The 24,083-nt window shown below is 48.2% G+C and overlaps 1 protein-coding gene across 1 annotated transcript in view; it reads left to right on the top strand.

The window, feature by feature from the left end:
* The window catches only part of LOC144138461 ((E3-independent) E2 ubiquitin-conjugating enzyme UBE2O-like), a 73,136-nt gene extending 49,900 nt beyond the window's left edge, over positions 1–23,236 (top strand). The window contains exons 12-27 of the mRNA XM_077670745.1: positions 262–367; positions 1,856–2,079; positions 5,386–5,721; positions 6,814–6,991; positions 9,885–10,040; positions 12,827–13,031; positions 15,275–15,387; positions 15,453–15,515; positions 16,757–16,963; positions 17,639–17,699; positions 17,812–17,933; positions 18,626–18,705; positions 19,220–19,284; positions 19,408–19,533; positions 20,981–21,041; positions 22,393–23,236. Of these exons, the coding sequence (XP_077526871.1) occupies positions 262–367; positions 1,856–2,079; positions 5,386–5,721; positions 6,814–6,991; positions 9,885–10,040; positions 12,827–13,031; positions 15,275–15,387; positions 15,453–15,515; positions 16,757–16,963; positions 17,639–17,699; positions 17,812–17,933; positions 18,626–18,705; positions 19,220–19,284; positions 19,408–19,533; positions 20,981–20,991 (2,053 nt within the window). The 3' untranslated portion in view covers positions 20,992–21,041; positions 22,393–23,236. The remainder of the gene's footprint in view (positions 1–261; positions 368–1,855; positions 2,080–5,385; positions 5,722–6,813; positions 6,992–9,884; positions 10,041–12,826; positions 13,032–15,274; positions 15,388–15,452; positions 15,516–16,756; positions 16,964–17,638; positions 17,700–17,811; positions 17,934–18,625; positions 18,706–19,219; positions 19,285–19,407; positions 19,534–20,980; positions 21,042–22,392) is intronic.
* The last annotated feature ends 847 nt before the right edge of the window (positions 23,237–24,083 follow it).

Here is a 24,083-nt window from a genome sequence, read left to right as displayed (position 1 = left end):
TGGTCTGCAGCGGAGCTTCTTTAAATGCTTCTGACTGATTATCGAGGCGTTTCACGGGGGTACCACTCGTGTCCTAGCTAATTTGGGGGTATTTACTACGCATTAAGAATACATTTGGTCGAGGTGAAATTTGAATGCAGTTGGCCTTTAAAATGTAGCATGGTTTCTGTTCACTCTTTGTTTGATGTTGCCCTGGCTGTGTCGGTGTAGCATTTGTGGCGCAAGCGGTGTTCAGACGGTGCTGCCCGTTTTTGTGTCCAGCCCCGAGGAGTTGGGGGACAAGGAGGTGAGCCTGTACGACATCAAGGAGCACACGTCCTTCAGCTTTGTGCGTGGCTCATGCGTGCTGCGGAGGGCCAACCACATGGTGAGCGTTGTGTCCGCCGTGGCTTGTGCGAAAGCTTTTTCTTAGTGGGACCGATGCCATTCTGTCAAAAAAACAAAAAAAAAAGTGCATTTCCCCATAGACCGGTTGGTTGACCAGATAGCTCTGATAAGACCTCTGGACACACAGCAAGTGCGTGAAAGTGGGCTTCCATTGTGTCAACAGGGTTACTCGAAATTCACAAAAAAGGAACAGTTCTAGATGAGACAGTACACACATCGTTAATGAGGAAGAAGGGATGCAATAGTATATCCTCATCTCATGCACCATGTATTGGTATACGTTTAAATTGTTCGCAGGTGCGTTTACTATATGGTATTGAATTACTGAAGAGTGAATTTTCTTTGCAGTGGAAATCCTTTCAAACAGGAATTCGTATTTCAAAAACAAAGAAAAAAACTGTACAGTTAGACTGCAGGAAGGGGGGAAAATGAGAGAGGGATGGTTAAAGGTGCTTGCAGGGACAAAATTTGAAGCCGTTCCACTCAACATCAAAGCTGTCAGAAGTGCGGAGCAGTGATTTGCCATAATTGGCTGTGGTGCCGTTATCCACTCACTGCTGCCACCTATCACACTCTTCCCCTCATACTCTTGATGAACTTAACAGAGGGTTTGTTCAATGCAATTCAAATTTCCCGCCTTTGAAGTGTTTGCGTGCCTTCCCCTGGAACAGCTCGCGTCCTTTTCTCTTTGTTCCTTGTTCTGCCTGGAACGGCACGAGTGGGAGCTCTGTTCTTTTTGTGCTTGCTTCCGTCTCGCACGTGCTGGAGGCCTTTCCGCACCATTTTGAATGCGTCGATTTTTTTCTTCTGCGGTCACTTTTCTTTGCTTACTATTGCAGAAATCAATCAAACGAGCATCCCTAATTAATTAAGCGAGTGCAAGTATTGCCGGTTACGTGCACATATTTTGCCTCAAATGTACCCGCAGTTTTCTTTTCGCTAAATAATGGGGACATATATGACTAATGCAAGCGGTTCCTGGAGTTTCGAACGGTTCTGCATATATGAACCTCTTGTTCAAGTATCTTCCCAACTTTTGTCCGGAAGTCTGAAACTAGGGACAAGCGGGCATCTTTTTGAAGCCTCTGTTTGGGTGCGTGACGACATGAGATTGTGTTTGGGTGCGCTGGACTGCGTGACTACAGTGGCAAGATAAGGTGACCGTGGATGAGCTACTCCAAACCAGGCCCCTAAAGTGCTCTGCACTTAAAAATTGGAAGCGAATTAGGAAGGTGCAGAGGTCACTAAAATTTGTTAACAGTAGAATGAGTAACTCGAACAAAACAGGCAAAGCGGTGGTTCCCAACTGGCACCCCGATACAAATGGAGTGCCTCTAATCGTCATCAACTGCGCTTGTGCTGTGCCTTTCTGGGAACGGAGTGTCGCTGTTGTTGCCCAGTTTCTTCGACCGCAGTGCCACCAGAGTCACTTTGGGGGCCCGTGGCCCCTGTGTGCGGCGCTGTGCAGGACGGCCCCGAGTGGATGGTGGGCCAGGTGGTGGACCTGTACCCCGAGGCAGGTGGCGTGGAGGTTCGCTGGGCGGCGGGCTGGGTGTCCCTCTGCTACCCGCAGGAGCTGTACCACGTGGGCCGGTACGAGCACCTCTGGCTCAAGGCCAACGAGGAGGCGGACGACGATGTCGGCACGGACCTCTTCTCCCACCCCTCGCAAGTTGTCATCGTCAATGTCCCGTGCGTACCTCAGGGGGTTTGGTCTGCTCGGCTTTTGTTGTCTCTTTGGGGGAACTCGCAGCACAGTATCTGAAGTTCGGCTGCCGTAGTGGAATGTATAGTTGTAGACAGCTCATGATGGTAGTCTTGAGAGATGCAGAAATACCTGCTATGAGCAGTAGTACCATAGTATACCATATATTATAGACAGAGCCCCGTGTGCAAGCTACCTTTAAAGGGGGCCACGAAGGCAACGTGCGAGTTTCGTTCATTCAATAAGACTGCTTTTTCCCGATAATAATGGTACCGGTGTCATTGAAAACTTCAAAAAATTAATGGAGCTCATTTGCTTCCTGGTGCACACTAGTCTTCACCATCTCGCCCACCGCCGTTATTCCCTCAGAATGCCTCTGGCGTCTCCTGCAAACCAGTACCCTCATTTGCCGGGTAGTACTTCACTGCGTCTACCCCTCACCAAATTGCCTCTTGTGTGGCTTCCCAGTCACACTTGTGCACAGATTTTTGTGGGCGTGCCCACAAGATCCCTTCCATGATGAGCGTTGGGAGGGTACGCTAGGCAGCTTGGACCTGGACGTACAATCACTTCCAGTCACTGGGGCTGCCACCGTCGCCGCCAGACCTCAACTGGAAGCCGCCATGCACCGCTAATCTGCATAACTTGATAAATGTTTCTCTCCCTCTTTCCGTTGGCGCCACAAAACTGTACAAAGCAGTTGCTTGACCTTGAACAAGGATCAAGGTCATGGGGATGCCACGAGCAAGGGTGAGACAGCTGCGCATATTGCGCAGTTTTGATACAGTGCTGTTTTCCTGCGCCAGGCTGCTCCGAAAGTGTGAAGCCTGGGAAATTTGCACCAAACTGCTCCAAAACTGCCCGGAAAGTGATGGTTTTGATGCTCGTATCAGTTTCAGTGGGGAGAGAGGCACAATTGAGAACATGGTTCTCCAAGCAGCCCAAGTGCTGCTGTTTTTTGCGAGGGCTGGGTTATCATTTTAGTGTCGCTAGGTCTGCTCAGCCCTCGTCTGCCTTGCGGGCACTGCTGCTGTCGTCGCCCACTCAAATGCGCAAGCAGAAAAAAGAAAGACTGAAATGAAGCAAATGATAGCTTCTAAAGCATGATTTACTCTCCAGCTGCATTGCTGAAACGGCCTTCCTGATTGGGTGTCACTGTGGCAACGAAAAGCATGGCCACCGGGCGAAGCGGCTGCTGTTAAGTTCAAGCACTTGGTGCTCTTTGTCAGCCTTTTCCCCGGTTTAGGTTATGCGGTCGGTTGAATTCCCGTTAGTCATTTTATCTCTTGTGGTTCTGAACAGTGCCAGCTTATGGCAACTTGCACGGCTTGAAAAACAAAGGTTGTTGAAAACGTGGTGCCTATGACTTCGCGTTGGCTTGTGCCTGAGTGTCAAATGCAGTGCGTGTGTCTACAATTGGGGTTCATGGAGTGAATCCTTGGGTTCATTGCAATGTTATAAAATGTTCAATTACTGCTGTGTTCGACTGAAACCTCGCGAGCCTTGGGAATCGAAGAATCGACACGCAGTTGCGGCACGCGCTGCGGCACCGCGGCATGCTCAGGCATGCCCGCCTGATGGGACTGGTTAAGCGAGTAATAATAATTGATGTATGTGATGTGAAATCTAACCCCAAAAGCGTGGTTAGCTTAACGTAGCAAAGGTACCCAAATTACGATCGAGGTGATCGTGCGCCTCGGGGATTGAAATGGTGCGACGACCTCCGCCTCGCTTTGTGCAACCTTTGCCGTGGCCCTACTCCTGTTCGTGCAGTGCAGACAGGGATTGCAAAAATAATAATTTCAGCATTCAAACGGTACAGAAAAACACCTTACGATTGCTGCATTTTTCAATTTGAATTTTTACGGTATAGCCTCAATACTAGGGATGGGCGAATATTCGGTATTGTCGAATATTCGATCGAATAGCTCTCTATTCGTTATTCGCTTCGATCCGAATGCAGGTATTCAATATTTTCGAATTATTCGATGCTCCCGAATAGGCAGCTGAAAGCCAAGCTTTTCGGTCAAGCTTTCCGAGAGTTACCCCAGGCTTGGCTCAAGACCCGACGCGGACATTTCTATTATCAGTGCCGGCACTGCCGAGTTGCTGCCTTGCCTAGAGGTTCGACGAAGCTCTCGGCCGCCAGCACACTTTAGGTTAAAAAAAAAAAGGCGGCACTGAAACGACACCGCTCCGAACATCGCGGCACCAAGCCAGCAGACTTGTACAGGCCGCCATTTTGAATAGGCATGCCGCCATTTTGAATAGGCTCGCACAGCGCGGCAGTACGCCGCACTAAGCGAGCCTATTCAAAATGGCGGCCAGCCACTTGCGCTTTGCTTGGCTACGGCCGAGGATACTAGTGGCTACAATACTTCTTTTTTTAACGGAGCTTCTAGGCGGCGCTTAACTCTGCGAGTTTCTAGGCGGCGCTTAAACTTGTGAATGAGCAGCCTGCGGAAACTGCTGCACCTAGAGCATGTGGCGCAACAGGCATTTATTCATGAAAACTTGTGAATACAGAAAAGGAAAGCTGTGTGTAAGATTTTGCAATAAATGTTCAACTGGTAATAGTTTTACACAATGCTGTGCCTACGTGAGTTCTAATTATTAGAAAAAAATGTGTACATTAGTCAGGTCACAAGTTGCTCATTTGTCTTTGTGATTTGCAATGTGCACTATTCGAACTATTCGATTCGAAATTATTCGACCAAATCACTATTCGCTTCGAATTCGCTTCGAACCTCAAAATCTATATTCGCCCATCCCTACTCAATACAATTTGACAAGTTGGCAGGGAGGTAGTGCAGTTCGTACCTTGTGATGCTCTGTTAAGAGCACTTTCTCAAAGGTTAGTTCAGTGTTATGTGCACAGTAGAACCTCATTGATATGTTAAAAAAAAAAAAAAAAAAAAAACTCGAGGGGCTAAGTGTATTATCCAGGAACAAACATACTTGGGGCATTTTTAGTGTTCACAATTGAGAGCGTAGCAACCAGGAAATCGTATAAGCCGGGAACATATCAACGGGGTTCGACCGTATCCCGAACTGATTCATCAAAAGGGTACTTCTCCCCCCCCCAAAGTTGCTTCAAAGTTGATTTTTCAAGCTCCCAAGATAACGTAATCAATGTCGTGAACTGCTCCAAATCAAGGTTATTCTGCTCCCGAATCTGTTTGGCCTGTCTCACCCCTGCAGGAGGCATTTCCTGGGCTTGTGTTTCGAGTGATAAGCTTCGCTTCAAAAATTCTTGTGGAGTGCCTTACTCCCCACCTCTTGCCCGCATGCAGGCCCGGGGGCAGCGTCAATGCCGGCGTGATGGTCCCGCCGTCCTACCCCGAGACGGCCAGCGTTCCCCTCGGTCCTTCCCTCTCCATGTCCATTGAGGTCGAGGTGTTCAACAATGCCGCTTCAGCACCGCTTGAGGCCATCCCGGAGGAGCTATCTCCGTTCGGTGAGGCGCCCACGGCGCCCGAGTCGCCGCAGGATCCCAAGGAGGACGTGCTGATGCAGATCAAGTACCTCGAGTTCAGCGTGGCCAGCCTCGAGCACAACATCGCCAAGGACGTCAACCGTCACACCTGCGCCTCCCTTCGCAGGCTGGTGGACCTGTTCTACTTCTACAGGTAAGCGGGCACGGAGGACGTGTCATTTTATGAACAACGTAACGGTCTCCGTTTTACCTTTCGGGGGAGCTGCGGCCAGGTTCACAAATGCGGCGTGGCTTCGTTTTTTTATCGCCTGTGCTACTAAGTTGAAGGGGTCATGGCGATGATTTAGAAGAAAAAAAAAATTCAAAGTCACCTACTCATTACGCAGAAGTTGTGAAAGTAAGGGCTTTGATGTCCAATGGATGCTGCTGAGGGCTCTGTTTTTTTGCAGTACGGGTCGTGTTCTTGAGTCTCGCTCTGAAGTATGTGTTTGTTGTGGCTGGGTCCTGTGAGTGGATGTGTTGACGTTGTATCCAAATGAGAATTGGTGAAACAGCTGCGAGCTTCTTGTGGCATTTGTCGTCGTCGGTAGCCAGTTCCGCTTTAACGCGAGGTTACCTTTACGTCAGCCCCAACAATGTGCCAAGCAACTTCAAAATTAGTTGTACGTCGAGCTGCGTGTACCGGTTGTCAATGTTTCCCGAATAAATCGAAGGCCACAATGCATTCGCCAAGTGCACTTTTAGTCGGCTACAGCTGCGAATACAAAATGGTGTTAGGGATGCATCTTCGTTTTGCCTTCCAGAGGCCCTGGGTGGAATACCCATCCAGACCCAAGTTTACGTAATTTCTTTTTGAACTCAATCGTTTTATTCTCTTAGCGCCGGTGACCATTTTAGGAGCCGTTTCGCTGCTACAGGCGCCATACGGCAGCTTTTCTGCTTCAGTGCTTTAACGTTAGAAATCTGTAGCCTTTTATTTGTGGACTTAGATGGTCTCTGCTCAAGAAGCGTTACTCGCTCATCCTTTTCTCTCGGTGGTTGTCTACTTCCGAGAAAGTTTGCCAGTTCTGTGCATACGGGGTAGTCCGCAGACCGGAGGTTGATGCGGAGGAGTCTGACGGTGACCTCTCTCTCTCTCTCTCTCTCTCTCTCTCTCTCTCTCTCTCTCTCTCTCTCTCTCTCTCTCTCTCTCTCTCTCTCTCTCTCTCTCTCTCTCTCTCTCCTCTCCTCTCCTCTCCTCTCCTCTCCTCTCCTCTCCTCTCCCTCTGGTGGTGGGGCTGTGCAGGCGGCTGGAGTTTGTCGCGCACGTGCCCTACCTGCACCAGCGCATACTGAATGTGCTGGTCCAGTGCATCCAGGTTCGGAGCCGGCCCGTGCCTCGGCGCCTGTCCGCGCGGCTCCGAAAGCTCCTCTTGGACTACCTGATGGACCACCCGCCACCAGTGGAGGAAAAGCAGAAAGCGGTAACTCGTTGTCTTCCCCGTTTTCTTCCCTCTTCCTCCTACCCTCGCTCTCCTCCCCTCCACATTTCTGTGTTAAATAACGTATCATCAGCATCATCAGCTTGTGTACCCCCCACTTCCGGGCAATTATGCCGGTCCTGTGCTAACTGCGTCCAATTTATCCCCGCAAACTTCTTGATCTCATTCGCCCATCTAACTTTCTGCCGCCCCCTGGCATGCTTGCCTTCTCTGGGGATCCACTCTGTTACCCTTAATGACACATAGAGCAGTGAAACTTTGGAGATGACGGGGAAATATGAGAAAAAGAAGACTTTGAACAAGGTAGCAGCCTCAGAGTGTTGCCAATGTTTCGGCACGAAGACTCGCCTTCGTCAGTCTTAACAAAGACTAGTCTTTCTGCTGAAATGTTGGCAATACTCTGAGGCCGCTACCTTGTTCAAAGCTTTGTTTTTCTTTGCGTGCGTGCGTGCGTACGTGTGTGCATGTGTGTGTGTGTGTGTGTGTGTGTGTGTAGGTGTGTTGGTGTGTACATATGTACAGTCAAACCTCGGTAATTCGAACTCTGAGGGGATAGAAAATTTTGAATTGGTCGTAGTCTCTTTGATTGGCGGTACAGCCCATGCTACCAGTATTAGAAATGCATGCGCGATAAAATAGATGGTATTGCATGTCCTTCGGAATGCACTTTTAGTGGTTACGTGCTGCGAAAGTACGGCATACGCAATGGTCAGTTCAAGATGCAAACCCAAAGGAGCAGGCGTGCACTTCCAGACTACGATCCATAGTGCAAAGGTCGTGTGGTGGTTTATTATTTTCGTTTAAATTGCGATAGTATGCCCTTTGGCATAATGTCCTAAAGGTACAAGTTGGCACCCGTTTCCTGGAGGAAGTCCAGAAGACAGCGGTGGTGGGGCCCCCACAGCGATTGCTGGAGATCGGGGGGTCTCCCAGAAAGAAGGCCTGTGCCGCGTCCTCGTTTATGCCAGCCGCTTCAGTGTCCGCAGAGCAGGCACGCAGTAACAGGTTTGGGGAGCTGCGGAGGCTAGTGACGCATTAAACTTTGGCCTTCGGCTTCGAATTCCACGAAAAGTAGTCTGCGACACTGTGGCACATGTTTCAGGTTCGGGAGTTTTCCCCCATTCAAATACATGTCACTTTGCTGAGACCAATGAACCAGTTCGGATTAACGAGGTTCAACTAAGATATGTTAGTTGATTATATATATTAATTGATATATAATATAGTGCTGGCTACCACCCTCAAGCATCAGATACAGTTCTAGTAAATATAAATGCCCCAGGAAGTGAAGGAAGGCACAGTCGCCCAGGTAGCCAAATTGGTAAGGCATTCGAGATCAAATCGAAAGGCATGGATTCGGTTCCCACTCTGGGCACATATTTTTCCTTCCTTCTTTCTTACGTAAATTTAAAAATGTTAACTTCACTAATCGTAGTAAAAGAAGAGCCTAGCCATACCCCTATGCCTCCTTTGGCGTTGTAGACTGCCGACCTATCTTCTTGTATTTCCTCAACGAGCCCCTCATTTCCTAAACACACACACACACACAGTGGCGGGTTATAGCAATGAAAAAAGCGGCATCGGCGACACTTGTAAATGTGAACATGGAAAGTGAATACGCAATGCTTGCAGCAATTTTTCCTCAATATTTGACATGCATCAAGGGAGTCTTGTAATATGCCCCCAATTATATCCGGGATCAGTTCTCCCATGTGCACGCAGGTTGGGTAGAGATCGCTGATACAATAAAACCTTGTTACAAGCGACACTGAAGGGACCTGGGAAACGTCTCTTGTAGCCAAGGTCTCTTGTATGCAACGTGGCAAACTTTGGAAAACCAACCAAACTGCTTTCACTCAAATGTCTTGTAGTAACCAAGTGTTTCTTACAACGACGTTTTAATGTAACCAGTCACGTTGGTCCTGTCTTTTCAAAGAGTGATGTACAAGTTGCAGTGTGTGGTGTTAAGGTGCACTGTCATGCACCAAGCCGCTACTCTTAACGTTTGGCCAGTTCCCATTTATTCAATGCTAGGCATACCTCTGTAGCTGTTTTGATGACTTCGTCTTCGGGTATCGGGGTGCAGTGCATGTCTTGATGCCCGCTTCTGAGCAGAGTTACTCGTTATGAACAAGTTGCAAGCCTCCTGATAGGCCCCGTTGATCGGAAACCGGTCCGCAGTTGGCCCCCGCCTGTCATCTGTTGGCCGAAAGTTCAGATAGTATACTCTAGCGTGTGGGAATTGTGGAGAACCGCGGCCCGCGATCCCGAGCAGGCGCGCACTTCGGGGGAGACGCGTCGCGCTGAAACTGGTCCGGCGCTCTGCTGGCTCGTCGATGGCACGACCAGTCCGTCCGGAGTATGGGCGTGCGGGCAGCGCGAATGTGTGCACGCGGGAGACGGAGAGAGTCTTCGGGGGAGATCAGCAGAACAGCATAGCACTACAGGTGACATGCATCTCAGATGCAGACTGTTTGTCGCGCGCCGTGAGTGCCTGCCTCCCGTTCGCGGTCACGACCCGGACGGCGTGATTAGTGAACACCGTCGAGCCTTGTGCTCACATGCTTTGGGATTCTCCAAATAAACGGCCGTGCTTTGGCACTACTGCCTACTGTGTTCTCATATCGGCGAACCTCGCTGGGCTGCCGTAGGCTCAGGAGCCCGCGTGGTTGACATGCCGGGAGCTAGCGTGGAGGCCTACGCCGGAGTACTGGCTAGGTGACCCCATAGAACCCCACGATATTCCACAAGCGCTCAAGACAGACTGTGGGTGCATAAGCAAAGATACCTAGTTTAATGTTTCGTGATTTTAAAAGCAAGCTTTGTTTCATTAGTTAATGTTATTGAGCGAACGTGAACGATTGCCGACGGACAGGTGCAGGAAGGAAAAGGAACAGAGGAGGCGGCTCCGCAAGGGGATGCCCGTAGTCGTCGTGAGCTCGAGTGGAAGTTCCTGGAACTGCAGGAGCTGTGCCAGCTGCTCGCCGGGCTCCTCACACAGAGGCTCGAAGGCTCTCGCAAGGACTACGAGGTGAGTGGCGCCCATTCGGGGGCCTCCAAAATAGCGTGTCGTAATGCTCGCAGTGTGTTTTGAGGCGAGGGTCGAGTCTGCCTGTTTTTCGGGTCCACATCAGATCTAGGAGCGGCCAGGTGGTTGCGTGACATGGTTACTTGAGTGTAGGTGCAGGCTTAGACGATGCTGTTTGCCCATGTAAACAATATTAGAAGCAATGGCCTCAGTTGGGCTAACCCTTCCTCCCCTGCCCCTGTGACTCATCATTGCTGGTGCTTCCCCTCTGAAAGTGTTTCCCCTCTGAAGATAGAGACTGGACGTAGTGGGTTCGTTTTATGGTTTGCAAGCTTTATATTGTGCGTAAATCCCTTACAGTGGAATCTCGTCGATACGATCTATAAGTTTTTTTGGCCTGATAAGTTTTTCTTTTCATTTCCGGCCAACGTCCCTTAGAAAGAATGCATTTCCGTGCGTTTCATACGGTCACATTTCTGCCGAACATTGGCTAATATAATCGCAACAGTGGATCGTGACTGACATTTCTAGATATCTTACGTTTATTCTTTGTCGTACCAGCTCGAACCGCGTTCCAACAAGCCACGATCTGCAAGTTGCAGAGCCGCTGAGGCCGTGGCAGTGCCGGTTTTGCGGCGAAAACCTCGCTGCCAGGCCCAGCACTTCTTCCAACAACGATTGACACGTCAGGCGATGCACTGCACCATCTAACGAAGCGTATGAAGGAAGGTGCCCAACGTGAGCAAAGCTCTCAGCAGGCAGCAACTTTCTTCCCAACTTATAACTATGCTCAGTGCTTCCCACACTGTTCTTTGTTCACTTTCTAAAGGCCTCATTGCTGCAGTTTTGAGGCTATTTTCTTGTTCTCCCTCTGGTTGCCCTGTTGCCGTGCGTGATGGTGCTGCCAGGTTAGCGACAATGTCGAGGAAACGCAATGTGCTCCACGTGAAAGAAATTGTAAGGCAAATTCGAGGAGAACCCGAATTGTTGGACTTGGCACTTGAGCTCGGTTTTTTGCCAGTGTCAATGCTCAACACTATTGTCGGTCAGTAAGAGGAACTTCAACAAAAGGAGCTGTAGGTGTTCGGCCCCGGTGGAAAACGTACGCGAGATGCGAAGTATCGGTAAATGGAAGACGTTGTGCTTGCATGGTTGAAGGAAGTTGGAGCGTCAGCTGTGAATGTCGACGGGTCAGTCCGACGGGAAAAAGCTGACATCATGCTCTTCTTGGACATTGAAGGCTTCCAAGTGCTGGCTGCTGGCTTCACCGATTTCAGGCATGACACGGATTTTCGTATAAAACAGTGTCTGGCGAAGCGAAAAATACCGGCAGCGTCTTTTTTTGTGTCAGAAGAACTCGCTCCTGGACATTGAAAAAAAAAAAAGCGCAGCACAAATTGATCAGCTTCTTGAATGTTGCTCAATAAAAGTGAGTTGCTGACGGAGCATGCATATTTTCCTAGTTGTTTTAAAGGAGCCATGAAGAGAAAACACAAGTTTGGTTCATTCAAAAGATTGCCTCGTTAGAATCATACTGACACCACTATTAACGTTAAATTCGCTCAAATAAGCTACATAATTAGGAAAAGAGGGAATGGCCATGCGACCCACTAGCTCATTTCCCGCAACACAACCTATGATGTCACATGGGACAGCTCTGGGATTGGTGGAGGGTGGCAAAAGCAAACGCAAATTAGGCAGAACTTATAAGCTTGCCGAACATGCAGTTTGCGCTTAAATTTAGGGTATATTCTTTTTATATCAGTAAGAATGGTGGGACAAACATTGGAAGTTACGAAAGCACACGTAAACATAGAAGTACCGATGCGTGCTGCTGTTGGTACTGCGCGCACTATGGTTCGTTTAGATGCACAGCACTGCGGGGCTTTGAGGTTGTTGCAGATGACACTGGCCGATTGATGCGAGCGACGGTGTCTTACGTGACCGTATTTGTCAAGTGAGAACTGTGTTTCAAGAGACGATTATTTTCTCTGTGAACAGAAACAAGCCAGGTTTAAATACGGTCAAAAACAAACGAAAGGCCACGGAAAAAGAAACCTGATTTGTGCCAAAGGCAGAAAACGGCTTGCTACGGTATGATGGCGCCATCTAGGTTTACCAACGGCAAACAAGGACTCCCAATCTGCTGCAGAGCTATGGTCCCTAGAAATATCTTTCTAGGCACCATAGCAGAGCGGTCAGTTCCTGTGATATCATTGCAGACCACGAAAACGCACGATTTAGTGGGAAAATCAAAATTTTAACTTCAATTAATTAATTTCCTTGTGAATAAAGGATCGTTTGCATTCGGACAAGGGCTGGGGGCACTATAAAATAAGAAATCTTTAGAATAACACAAACTTGTATTTTCTCTTCATGGCTCCTTTAACCTCTTCGGATGACACGATTTTCGCATAATACGTTTTATTTCCCGGTTCCTGTGAAAAACGTATCAACAAGATTCTACTGTTTCTTGCATGTGCAATGCCTTGCTTTAGTGCTTTTTCATTTGGCTTAAAGATTTCTAGAGTGTGCAATGATTGTTCTTACCGGGGATCGGTTACTCGTGGGTGCCTTTATTAGTTTGTCCAAATGATGAGTAAATGTTGAACTTTGTTCCCGCACTCGCAAGCCTGAGGGTTGCAAAACAAGAGGCATCCCTGGTTTGCATGTTTGCATGCCGAGGTTTGTTGTGAGGAGAGAGGGAAGTTGGTGTCTTTGTTGCCCAATGAGGGAAGCGAATTTCCTTGGCTAACTGCGAAGCACTTTCCTGTTTCTCTGCTGTGAAGGCACTGTTCAAGCGCACCTCCGACGTGGCCGTTCAGTATGAGGAGGAGGTTGAGGAAGGTGGCGACACCAAGGGGGAGACTAAGGCGAAGGATGTGGGTGCCGTGGAGACGGAGGCAGAGGGTGACGGCGCAAAGGACGCTGCTGAGAAGGCTGCAAGCGACGAGAAAGCGAAAGAAGACCCTCAGGGCAAAGAACTGGGCCAGGGTAAGTAGTATAAAACCATTCAGCCTTTCCCTCTGTTGCTAGAACGAGTTCGAGACAGTCAAATAAACAAAGAACTCTAGAGCCCTTCCGCAACTGTGAGAATGGAAGATCAGCGAAGCTGTATTGGTGGTATAACTCTATTGAACTGCGTATGGTGACTTGTTGTATTGATCGAATAAAGAGACATACACATACCTTCCTTAGAATTAATCAGGTGTGGAACAGCTGCGCCATTTGCGCCATTGAGTGCCAAACGTGTATACCTGCGCCATCCTGTGCCGAAGTGCCCCTGTTGCGCCAAACGCGTTTATCAGCGCCGCCCTACGCCGCAGCGCCTGAATTGAGCCGCGAGATACGGCCGCGGCGGCCGCTTTTCTGATGGAGGCGAAAAGCAAAAACGCCCGTGTGTACGAGATTTCGGCGCACGTTAAAGATCCCCAGGTGGTCAAAATTAATCCGGAGCCCTCCACTACGGCGCGCCTCATCGCCTGCGTTGCTTCGGCGCGTTAAACCCTACAATCAATCAAGAGCCGCGAGATACGACCGCCATGATGCCCAGCACCAAAAAACTTCGTTGAAACTTCGTGTTGTCGGTTTCATCAAGGCTATGAGCGGCGATAGAACTTGGCTTTGGCTTAGCCGTAAGGCCGCAGGCACTACGCGCCACCTGTTTGAATTTCTGTGTGTTGCATTGGCACGGTTGTATTTACCGGTGTTCGCTGCCTTGCCACAATTAATGGAAAATGAACGAAAGGAAAAGGTTTTTGTGTCTCATCGCAAACAGATAGAAGAATATTCACATGAACGGTTGTAGTTGGTTGTAGGTGAACATCAATTTAGTCGTCTATTTTTGGCCATCCTAGCACTGCTGCCTGCAACTTTCCGTTGCTGCATGCATGGAACAAACAGGGTCTTGGACGCTTCGCCCTCGCTTGTTAATTTGGTGTGCTTTTGTTTTGAGGTAACTACTCATTTTCGCCCGTGAACTTGAAAAGTTCACGGGCGAAATTCGAAACTTGAAATAAACTCCCCATGAAACAGAGGGAAAGCTGGTGGCCTTTTGCCTTCCCTCCATTTTTTCTGTATTCAGGAAAGAACAAATAAACTTCTGTACAATTCCGTTCAACTTTGGGGTTATCTTTGTTCAGTGGAGGATAGTCCACCATTATTCGTGCTTTCTGACACGCTCTAGTTATGTAGTCTGCGGCGTAAGTTCGTTCACTCTCACAAGCCTGTGAGCGGCAAAGACGAAGCTATGTTCAGCTTCGCATGCACTGCAACCGCTGTTCGGTGGAAAAAATGCAAACAAACACCTTGTTTTACAGAATTCCGCTGCGGGTTCGCATAAACACTGTCGTTTACCTGACACGAAGCAAGGCCTGTTACCTGATCTCTTTCGACTCTGCGCGTGACTTTTGACCTTCGAACGGTGATAACGCGGTGCGCTCGCTGGGGCTGAAGGTAAATAGATAACTCCGCATTTTGTAAACCTCCAGATATAGTACAACTGCGTTTCTGGTCCAGAGTAGGTTCTAGTGCATGGTGGAACGCGTGAGATAGTAGACAGGTACAAGGTACTTGGCGGGGGACTCACACAGCGGCCTGTAGGGAGATCAGGGAGGCACCATAATGCTGTGAAATGGTGTTGCACGTGCTCAAAAAGACATTTCTAGCTTCTCCAAACCTGCTCAAAAAATGCCTCTATGGCTGCTCCAAGCCTGCTACAAAAGGCACTTTTGCCTGCTCCTGGGACTGCTCCCAAACCCATGGACCCTGTTCTACCCCTGACTAATTCTAAATTATTTTCCGTATAATTTTGCTTTGTAATAGTTTTTAAGAAAGTTGCAGCCGTTTTTTGTAACCATGCTCCCTCCGTGGATCGCCATCTGTTGACAGCAGATGAGAATTCTGTAACGTTTGTAATTTCACCGTGAACTAACTGTGACAAGTAAATGCAACTTGGGGTAATGGTAGAGTTGCCTCAGCGATCGCTTTAGTATGATTCTTTGGTGTGATACCAAAATGAGGGGGCCACGGAGCATTTTTCACTAGCTGCGGAGAGAGAGCGTGCGTAATTCTTTGTCGATGCAACCCCGATAGGCACGCGCAATTTTGGTCAGAACCTAGCACAAGACAGCTTTTGTGTAGAAAGTGGGCATCGCCACTGTTGGTGTCTGCAACAATGGGAAAGTGGGGGCATTGTGTGAAACGGAATCAACCACTCCGTGGTTGTTTTTTTGCAGGCACTCCAGGGGTGTTCACAATGGTGGAAACGATTCCCAACGGCCACAGGTTCAAGCTCTCGCTTCTCGAGCCAGCCAACCCGAAGGACTTTGCGAGGGCCGTCAAGAGAGAGGTGGTGAAACGATGTTTCCTCGAGGAGCTCTGCCCTGCTCACTCGCGCCTTTTGCACGTGTGCAGGTGAAGCTTTTGATGACGTCCCTGCCCGATGGAATCCACGTCAAGGCCTACGAGGATCGGATGGTGAGTTGAAGGCGGTGCGTCTGTTGGGTGTTGATCTCTGTGTGACCTGAGTGGCTGCTCGGTGCACTACGGTTGGGGATGTGGGCAACATCGATAAGAAGAAGAAAATTGGCCGCATATCTGCTCGCTTCCTGCAGATGTTGATAAACGATAGGCTTTGCTGCCGCTGCATGTAAATGCCTCTACTTCCTGTCCCCCTCTCACGCTCTTCCCGTCCTGCTATTCTGCCTACGCCTGGCCATTGTCGGTTATCGTCCGGCCATGAAGGGTGGCCGGACGATAGCGACAGTACGCAGATAGATCACCGTGTGACTGAACGATTTATTGTGAAAGCCTGGCCTTTTTATAGCGACAACTCGGGGAAGAAAGACCACGTGATGGAATGACGTCACGTTGCAAAGCTTGCAACGTCAAACTACAGCACATCTCGTTTTGCTCCTCCTGCGGTAGACGCAGTGCAGGCTTGCTCAAGTTAATCCATTTTTCCCGTGTTCACACTGCTGGGGCAGCATTTGTTAGGACCTTTAGTTACTGTTTAACTCAACATTCAAGCCACAAGCTGGAGGCTTGTGCATGAGTGCTTTTTGTAATTTGTGGTTGTAATATTGTTTTCAGTGTGCATTTTCTTCTTTGTTGCTATTGCAAAAATCAAGCGGACATGTACTTTTAATTAACACTGCCGGTATCAGTTACGTATTGACATTTTGCCCCAAATATGTCTGCGGTTGTCTTTTTGCTCAACAATGCTGGCAAGTGGGAATTCTGTTTCTAGATTAAGTGGTTTGGAAAAGTTTCACGTATACAGTCGAACCCTGCAATAGCGAAACTGCCGGGAAAGCCCAAAAATTCAGTTTTGTGGGAATTTTGTTGCCACGAACTAAGACGACCAACATGTGTTGCCAAGCTGCGCAAAGACACGCGAGCAGAGAAACGCAGGCGAGTGCGCTGCCTGAGATGGAGGGGGACCTAAGGGAGGAGCAAGACAACGAAATGCTGCTGCCGCGGTCGGCAATAGCGGTTACTATTCAGTGAAGCACATACAGAGCGATAACCAAGCTCTCATTCACTTTCAGTAAAATTGTTATGTTGATTTCTCTCTAAGAAAACACTACAATAAATGGCACTGCATGTAGAAAACATTTTTTTTTTTCCGGCGAAAGTTAGCAACATTAAAAGAGGCAGGCAAACATTTTTGCGTTTAAGTGGGCCAGTAAAGAGTTTTGTGATCAAAAACGTTGCAGGACGTCTACTCGGTGATGATTCGCGGGCCCCACCACACGCCCTACGAGGACGCGCTGTTCCTCTTTGAAGTGAAGCTGCCGCCCGACTACCCGCACTCGCCCCCGCTCTGCCACTACATGTCCTTCAGCAAGGAGCGGCTCAATCCAAACCTCTACGAGGACGGCAAGGTGTGCCTCAGCCTGCTGGGAACCTGGCCTGGACAGCAGGTGAGGCATTGGCTGTGTGTTGCAAAACATTTCATTTTGTATTCTGTGAGGCCGTGCGTGGCCATTTTCTCGCACGCCTGGTGCGTGCCCCTTGGCAACAAATCTGGATTCTGGGGATGTCACCCGCCACGGTGGGTAAGGCATTGCGCTGCTGAGCCCAGGGACGTGGGTCGGATTCCCGGCTGCGGCGGCCGCTTTTCTGATGGAGGCGAAAAGTCAAAACGCCCGTGTGTTTGAGATTTGGGCACATGGTAATGATCCCGAGGTGGTCCATATTAATCCGGTGCCCATACGGTAAACCTCATGATCAATCGATCGATTTTTGAAATGTCTTCCTGATCACATTGCGTGCTGCAGGAAAGGGCTGCGCTGAACTTTTTGAAATGCTGGCCAGTCAAACGCAGTGTCAACTTTTTTTCTTGTAAGTGGCTGCCAGCTTAGAGTGCCGCATCACTGTCTGCATCTTTGCAAGTTTGATCTGTTGCTTTAGCGGTAAATACCGGAATCCTCGAAGAGGCCAATGTCTGCTAGCTGCGTAGACCAATCGTTGAGCCGGCAGCCAGAAATGGAGTTTGCACAAGCCTGCGCGTGCAGTTCTCGCTTGGTTTGGCTTTGGCTTGGCGTGCGTGAATGGTGGATGGATTGACAGCCGTGGCGTCTTCTTTGTCCTTCCAGAAGGTGGAGACGTGGTCACCTGGGGTTTCGAACCTCTTGCAGCTGCTGGTCTCCATCCAGGGTGAGTGGGAGCAGTTGTGTACTCGTTGACCATTCCCTAGTGCTTCTCTTCTCCTTCACTTCGTCCAACCACTCTGTGCAGTGGTGATCAAAAGTAACGGTACCTCGTGCAGGCCTGATCCTGGTGTCCGAGCCGTACTTCTTGGAGCCGGGCTTTGAACGAGAGAAGGGCACCGCATCTGGTGCGGCCAAGAGCCGCCAGTACAACGAGCTGGCCGTCATCCTGATCGTGCAGGTGAGTGGGGTACTCGCCACCAGAATGCTCTCTAATTTGGTTCCTGCTGCAGTAAAACCTTGTTACAATAGACACTTGGTTATAAGAGGCATTTGAATGAAGACTGTTTGGTCGGTTTTCCTATGTTCCCCATGTTAGCAACACTGCTTACAAGAGACCTTGGTTACAAGAGACACGTTTTTTGGGTCCCTTGAGTGTCTCTTGTAACGGGGTTTTACTGTAGTGGTGTGCAGATACCACGGACGTGCTAAGAGTGCTTGGGGGGTGATCGTGCTGTGCTCACTGATTGTGCAAATTGCCGGCAATGTGTTGAGTTTGTGCTGCGGTGTGTGTGCGGCTAGCAAGCCACAATCCTGCAGCACTGCTCTTGTGGTTGAATGCGGGTCTTCTCCCTGGTGGGCCTGTTTTGCCCACTAATGCTTTTCGAGCTTTTGCAGCTGCTGAAACTCTGCTGTACATGTGTGTGTGTGCGTGGATTCATGCGTACGGGACATTTTAGGAAGCTCGAACGAAGCACCGGTGAAGGGCTGAAGATGAGAAAATTTGGTGGCAAAGGGGGGATTAGTTATTTGATCACTTTTTTTGTTTTTGTTTATCAGGATTTCGTTATCTGATTTTTGTTTCTGCTCCAAATAACGGGAAACAGGCTGTAAGTGCGCACACGCATGTGGTACGTAATTTTCTTTTTGCAGGCAATGGTGCGCATGCTGAAGACGCCACCCGAAGTCTTCAAGGAAGAGGTCAAGCGCCACTTCAAGGAGTACGGAGAGAGGTGAAGCTGCGCTCGTCTCCCTAGATTGGCTTCGTGCAGTTTGCGACCAGTGTAGCGAGTAGTTGAGCGAGCATGTTGGGCAGTGGATGAGTAAGCGAGTAGGGAAGGTTTGGATGCACAAAAAGTTGCACCCTAACCCTAGGGAATGCTCGGACTGCGCGAGCTTGTGGTAAAATGTGTTCAATGCACAATAACAGCACATTTGATGGTAGGGAAGTCGGTGAAAGAGCTGCGTAGCTGACCTACAAGGATAAGCCTCGTCTCGTGCCAAAGGGCAAAATTTGCAGCAGGTGTAGCTGACCTTTAAGAATGAGAAACTCTTCATGCCCGAGGTCAAAATTTGCGGCAGATGCTTCAGACGTTCGGAAATGTCTTAAATTTCTCTGTGAATACTAGCTTCTTCGACTCTGTCTTTGGGAGGCCGAGAAACTTGATTAGCGGCTGTGATGTCCCTTGCGAGACGTACCGAGCACCACTTAAACTTCACTCGCACTCGAATCGTTCCAATCCACAGGTTCATCAGCCGTCGGGAAGGCTTCCTGGATCTGACCACCGCAAGTGATGGCAGCAGTCGACCAGGTATTAATTATTCCGAAAACGTTCGAAGCTCCGGCTGAAGCCTGTTGTGAATGTGCAGCGAAGCTATTTCAAGGCGATGTTGGTACCACAGAGCGGCCCACTGTCTTGCTTCTTTCCTTCCAGGGGACAGGGGCCTCCTTCCGGGCTTCCCCCTACTGCCGACCACGCGGGGGTTCCGCCTCTCACTGCGCCACGCCATAGACAACTTCAAGGGGGCCCTGGAGGCCTTGCTTGCACCCGTGGTCCCAGGCATGACATTGTGCATTTCCACCGTGTTCTTTAAAGCCGCCATGAAGACAAAATACAAGTTTGGTTTATTAGAAAGGCTGCTTTGTCCCGATAAAAATGATGCCGATTTCATCGCAAACTTCCAAAAAATTACGGAGATATTAAAGAAAACGCGTGGAGGAGTGGCAACTCGCTAGCCAGTTTCCGGCAACTTTTCTATGACGTCACAGAATTTTGTTTGGCCGATTGACAGCGGCCGAACTAATCAATCACCAGGACACATGACTGGACGATTGTAGTGGGGCCACTCGAATGCTGACGCGCACCTAACCACTGAAAATTATGTTTTTAGTGCTGGCCCATATGACGTCATTCGCGCCGATAGCACGTCACTGTGGCGCGAAATTTGAAAGTTCTTAAGTATTTCTTGCGTTTATATCGGTTAAAAAACGTCTTTCGTGGCTGGAATGGAGCTGAACGAGGTACTGAAGCCTAACTCTTTAAAGTTAAACAAAGTTGTATTTTCTCTTAATATATTCTCTTAATTAATATATTTCTCTTAATAATGTATTTTCGTTTAATATATTCACCAGTTACGACACTGTGCTTCAGAATCTGAGCTGTACGAGCACCTCTGCCCTGTTGAAACTGAGACTGAGCTTTGTTCAGCATTTATTTTTAACACCACCTACTGAATGAAGCTCGATTTTCAAATTGCAAAAAATTCGGTGTTTGCTTGTGTTGCCGAGTTTCTTTTTTATGTCCTCGTTTCTTAAAACAGCTTCCTTTTAATCGCTAAGTAAACTGTGTAAAACTTGTGAGCCTTGCTGCTTTCCCCTCACTGATTTCAAATATGGCATTATTTTTTCAGTAGTGTCAATTACTTACCAAGGTATTGGAGATAATTAGCCATTTTTGGAGGAACAATAGACAAAACAGTGTTGGTCATAAAACTGTGATCTTTATATTGTACAATACTATGAACCCTGGTGAGTGCAATAAGAGAAGCAGTTTTTTGATACATCACTTAGAACTAAATTTTACAGCTCATTAAACTGGTGGCACCAGTAGCAAGGAACCATTTCGAATGCCCATTTCGAACACCAAAGTTTAATGAGCTGTAAAATTAGTTCCAAACGGGGCATCAAAAAACAGATTTTCTTATTGCGCTCAGCAGATTCATAGCATTGTGAAATATAAAGATTACTGTTCTGTGACCAACACTGTTTTATCTGTTGTTCCTCTCCTCCAAAAATGTCTAATTATCTCAAATTGTTTGGTAACTAATTGACCAACCGGAAAAATGCCATTTTAAAATCGGTGCGGGGAAAGCAGTAGGACTGACAAGTTTTACACCGTTTACTTAATCTTTAAAGGCAATTGTTTTTAGAGCCATGTCCCCCCCTTAACACGTCCACTGCAACATATTTTTTTTTTTTGTGCGTGTGTCTTTTTTGTCTGGTTTTAGGTGCGGAGTGACCCACCAGTGGGCCATTGGGTATATCCCCCAGGTGCATTGTGACCCACCGGTAAGACGTGGCTATGCCTTTTTTTTTTTTTTTCCCTCCAGCGAGATGGCGCTGCCAACGTTGCAGCGGGTGTTTGGCGCATTTATTTGAAAGATGCAAAGCTGTCGTGCCACCTCACGTCCAATGCAATAGACAATGTATATATTAGTTGCAATTTCAAACTTCAGACGGCAGCACAAGATAGAGAGCTCTCGAGCGTTCACCGGTGGGTCATAGCCTTTAACATCAGACAAGTATTCTTCTGGGCGTGTGTATCCTCATGCAACAAAAATGATACCTCTGCGTTCAAGTGTCATAAAGTTATCGCAGCCGCAAGCAGATAAATGCGCGGAACTTTGCAGCTGCATAGGGGGAGCACAGGCTGTGACCGCATATATGCGTTTCCTAGGCAGTACAGCCAGCCGTCATCTGAGATTGCTTATGGGGGTTATATCGCAGCATAAACGTACCTAAAGCATACAAAACCCCCCGAACAAATAAATAAACCACGGTGTCAAAAAAATATTCAGCAGAAATAGCCGAAACCACCTAAAAGGGGGAAACCCGCAAAAATGTACAAGCAGTAGCTGAAAGTGACGTAAAGGTAACGAAAATACCCAAAATTTCATTTATAATGCATAAAGGGGTCGTAAATAGATTATGTGTGTGATAACAAATGTTAATATTCAAATATGACAAACCTTTGAAAATGGAAAAAAAAAAGCTGTTACGGGATTTGAACCTGGGATAGAATGTTTGCTTCGCAGGAGCGGAACTACTACGCTATGAGACCGAGCGGTTCTGAGTGATTAAATTGAGGCCCACATGTACGTGGACATAGCTTCAAACATGCCCCTAGATGGCGCCACGCGTTGCTTGGCTGTGCTGACTAGGAAATTCCTATACACTCCCCCCCACCGGTGACCCACGACACAGTGAACGTGTTAAGGAGCCTTTGTAACCAAGGTCTCTTGTATGCAGCTGTGCTATAAAACATGGCAAACATAGGAAAGCCAACCAAACCATTTTCATTCAAATGTCTCTTAATAATGATTTGAAGTGCAACAAAAAACACGGACGAAGGAACAGAGTAGAAGAGACAGGTGCTATCTCGTCTATCCGTGTTGCACTTCACCAACTAGCCCAGCAAAAAGTTCGTCTCTTATAACCAAGTTTCTTTTTACTGTGCTACTTCAGCTTTCTGTGTTCAGATGGCAGGCTAGTTGGCATGATTGCCCCCCTGCTTGTTGCCAGAACATGGGGGGCCAACAACCATGGACCACTTTTTGATGCGTGGGGAGTTTCGCAGCTCTGATTTCCATGACAACTTTGCTGCTGCAGCTACATTGCAATTGTTCTGCTCCTTTTTCAGATGCTGGTCAGTGAAGTCGTCCTAGGACCGTTCTAGCCAGGGTTGCAGTCGTCCTTTGGCAACGAACAAACTTCTCGTGCTCTTCTAAATTTTAGGCGTTTCTTTTAGTACATTTACCTTCAACGAGTTCATAGTTCCTGCGTACCTCCCCACAACACTGTTTTTTTAATGTAGGCATTTTGACCTGGCTGGTGGCTGTATCGTCATTTTCTTCCCCCATCTTTCTTTTTATATTCCTGTCGCCTTCTAGTCCCCTCCTTCATTGGCAGCTTTTTAAACAAAGTCAACTGACCACACAGTGGTGCCTGTAAGGCTCTGCATAAAAGCTGTCGCAATTGATCTCTGTAGCCCAGGAAGTCGTAGTCATCTAGTCATGGTCATCTAGTCGTGGCAGGTGCTCTCATACCCAATCCCCTCGTGTACTCACTGAAAGCTTCATTTTTTAAAAATATTTCATTAGTGAAGTGGGTGTTTGAGCCCGTGCAATGTACCTGAATCAAAACCCTGCTACTCAGCCACTCTGCAATGTTAGCTTCTCTACAAGATGTATTGCGACTGAAGGTTTCGCTGACTCGGAAACTGTGATTGTGGTTGGGTGCGGGAATCTGGTTGTGGAGCTGTTGATGAGAGAACAATCTCTATTAGATGTTAGGTTAGGACTGCGTGGCCTTACCAGGACATCTGGGCACTGCTTGCCGTTGGAAGCAGCCGGTTTAAAATACTCCAGGGGGAGATTGAGGTCTCGCACTGCTGCCGAATTTTTACAGCCACCAAGTTTGGCCTTGTCTGTGTTACACTTTTTGGACAAATATACAATAAAGCATTTCTGCTGTTTTATTGTTGCGCGCCATTGTTTGGACTGCATTTCTTGTGTAATGACACCTGCTGTTCATTGCTGGTGTACAGCTTTTGAATAGTGGGGTACCACCGCATTCCAGACCCAATGCAGCGAAGTTAGATTTTTTGTGCGATGGGGTGATGCTTGTAACTGCAGCCATCGGTTGCAGTGCACAACAGGCTGTTGTAAGACAGACACGCCGCGGTGGCTCAGTGGCTGAGGCATTGTGCTGCTGAACACGAGGTTGCGGGTTCGATTCCTAGCCGTGGCGGCCGCTTTTCATATGGAGGAGGAAAGCAAACATGCCCATGTGTACGAGATTTTGGCGCACAATAAAGATCCCCAGGGGGTCAAAATTAATCTGGAGCCCTCCACTACGGTGTGCCTCATCGCCTGCGTTGTGTCGGCACGTTAAACCCTACAATCAATCAATTCTGTTGTAAGACGGCCAGTGTACATTCAGGGTGCCGTTAATAGTCGATGTAACAACCAACTACACCAAGGTGTTTAACTGATTATGCTTTAACTGTTTCGTTACGACACCTATTCAAATCACTAAGAAACAGAGTGGACGAGACCAGTGAGCGATGCTTTGTATTGCTGATTTTGACGTTTTTTGTGCACCTAGCGTGCCCCCAATAGTTAGTCTAAGCACTGCACTTAGAGTTTAAATTTTTCCGCTCCGGCAACATTTATATTCTTGCGAGCTGAGGTGCATGCATGTTTGCAAAAGGGGACGTGGCTGCTGCGATTGACAAAAAAGCATGCCGCTCGTGGTTATGCTGTATTACCATAAAATTTTCTTGATCAAAAGGCTCCCAGCAAGTCAAATGCCAAATTGTTTTGCCAGCTT

This window comes from Haemaphysalis longicornis, unplaced genomic scaffold (genome assembly GCF_048455015.1).
Source record: "Haemaphysalis longicornis isolate Haplotype H1 unplaced genomic scaffold, Haemaphysalis longicornis Haplotype H1 scaffold_5, whole genome shotgun sequence".
Lineage (NCBI taxonomy): Eukaryota > Metazoa > Arthropoda > Arachnida > Ixodida > Ixodidae > Haemaphysalis > Haemaphysalis longicornis.
This window is presented reverse-complemented; position numbering and strand designations above follow the sequence as displayed.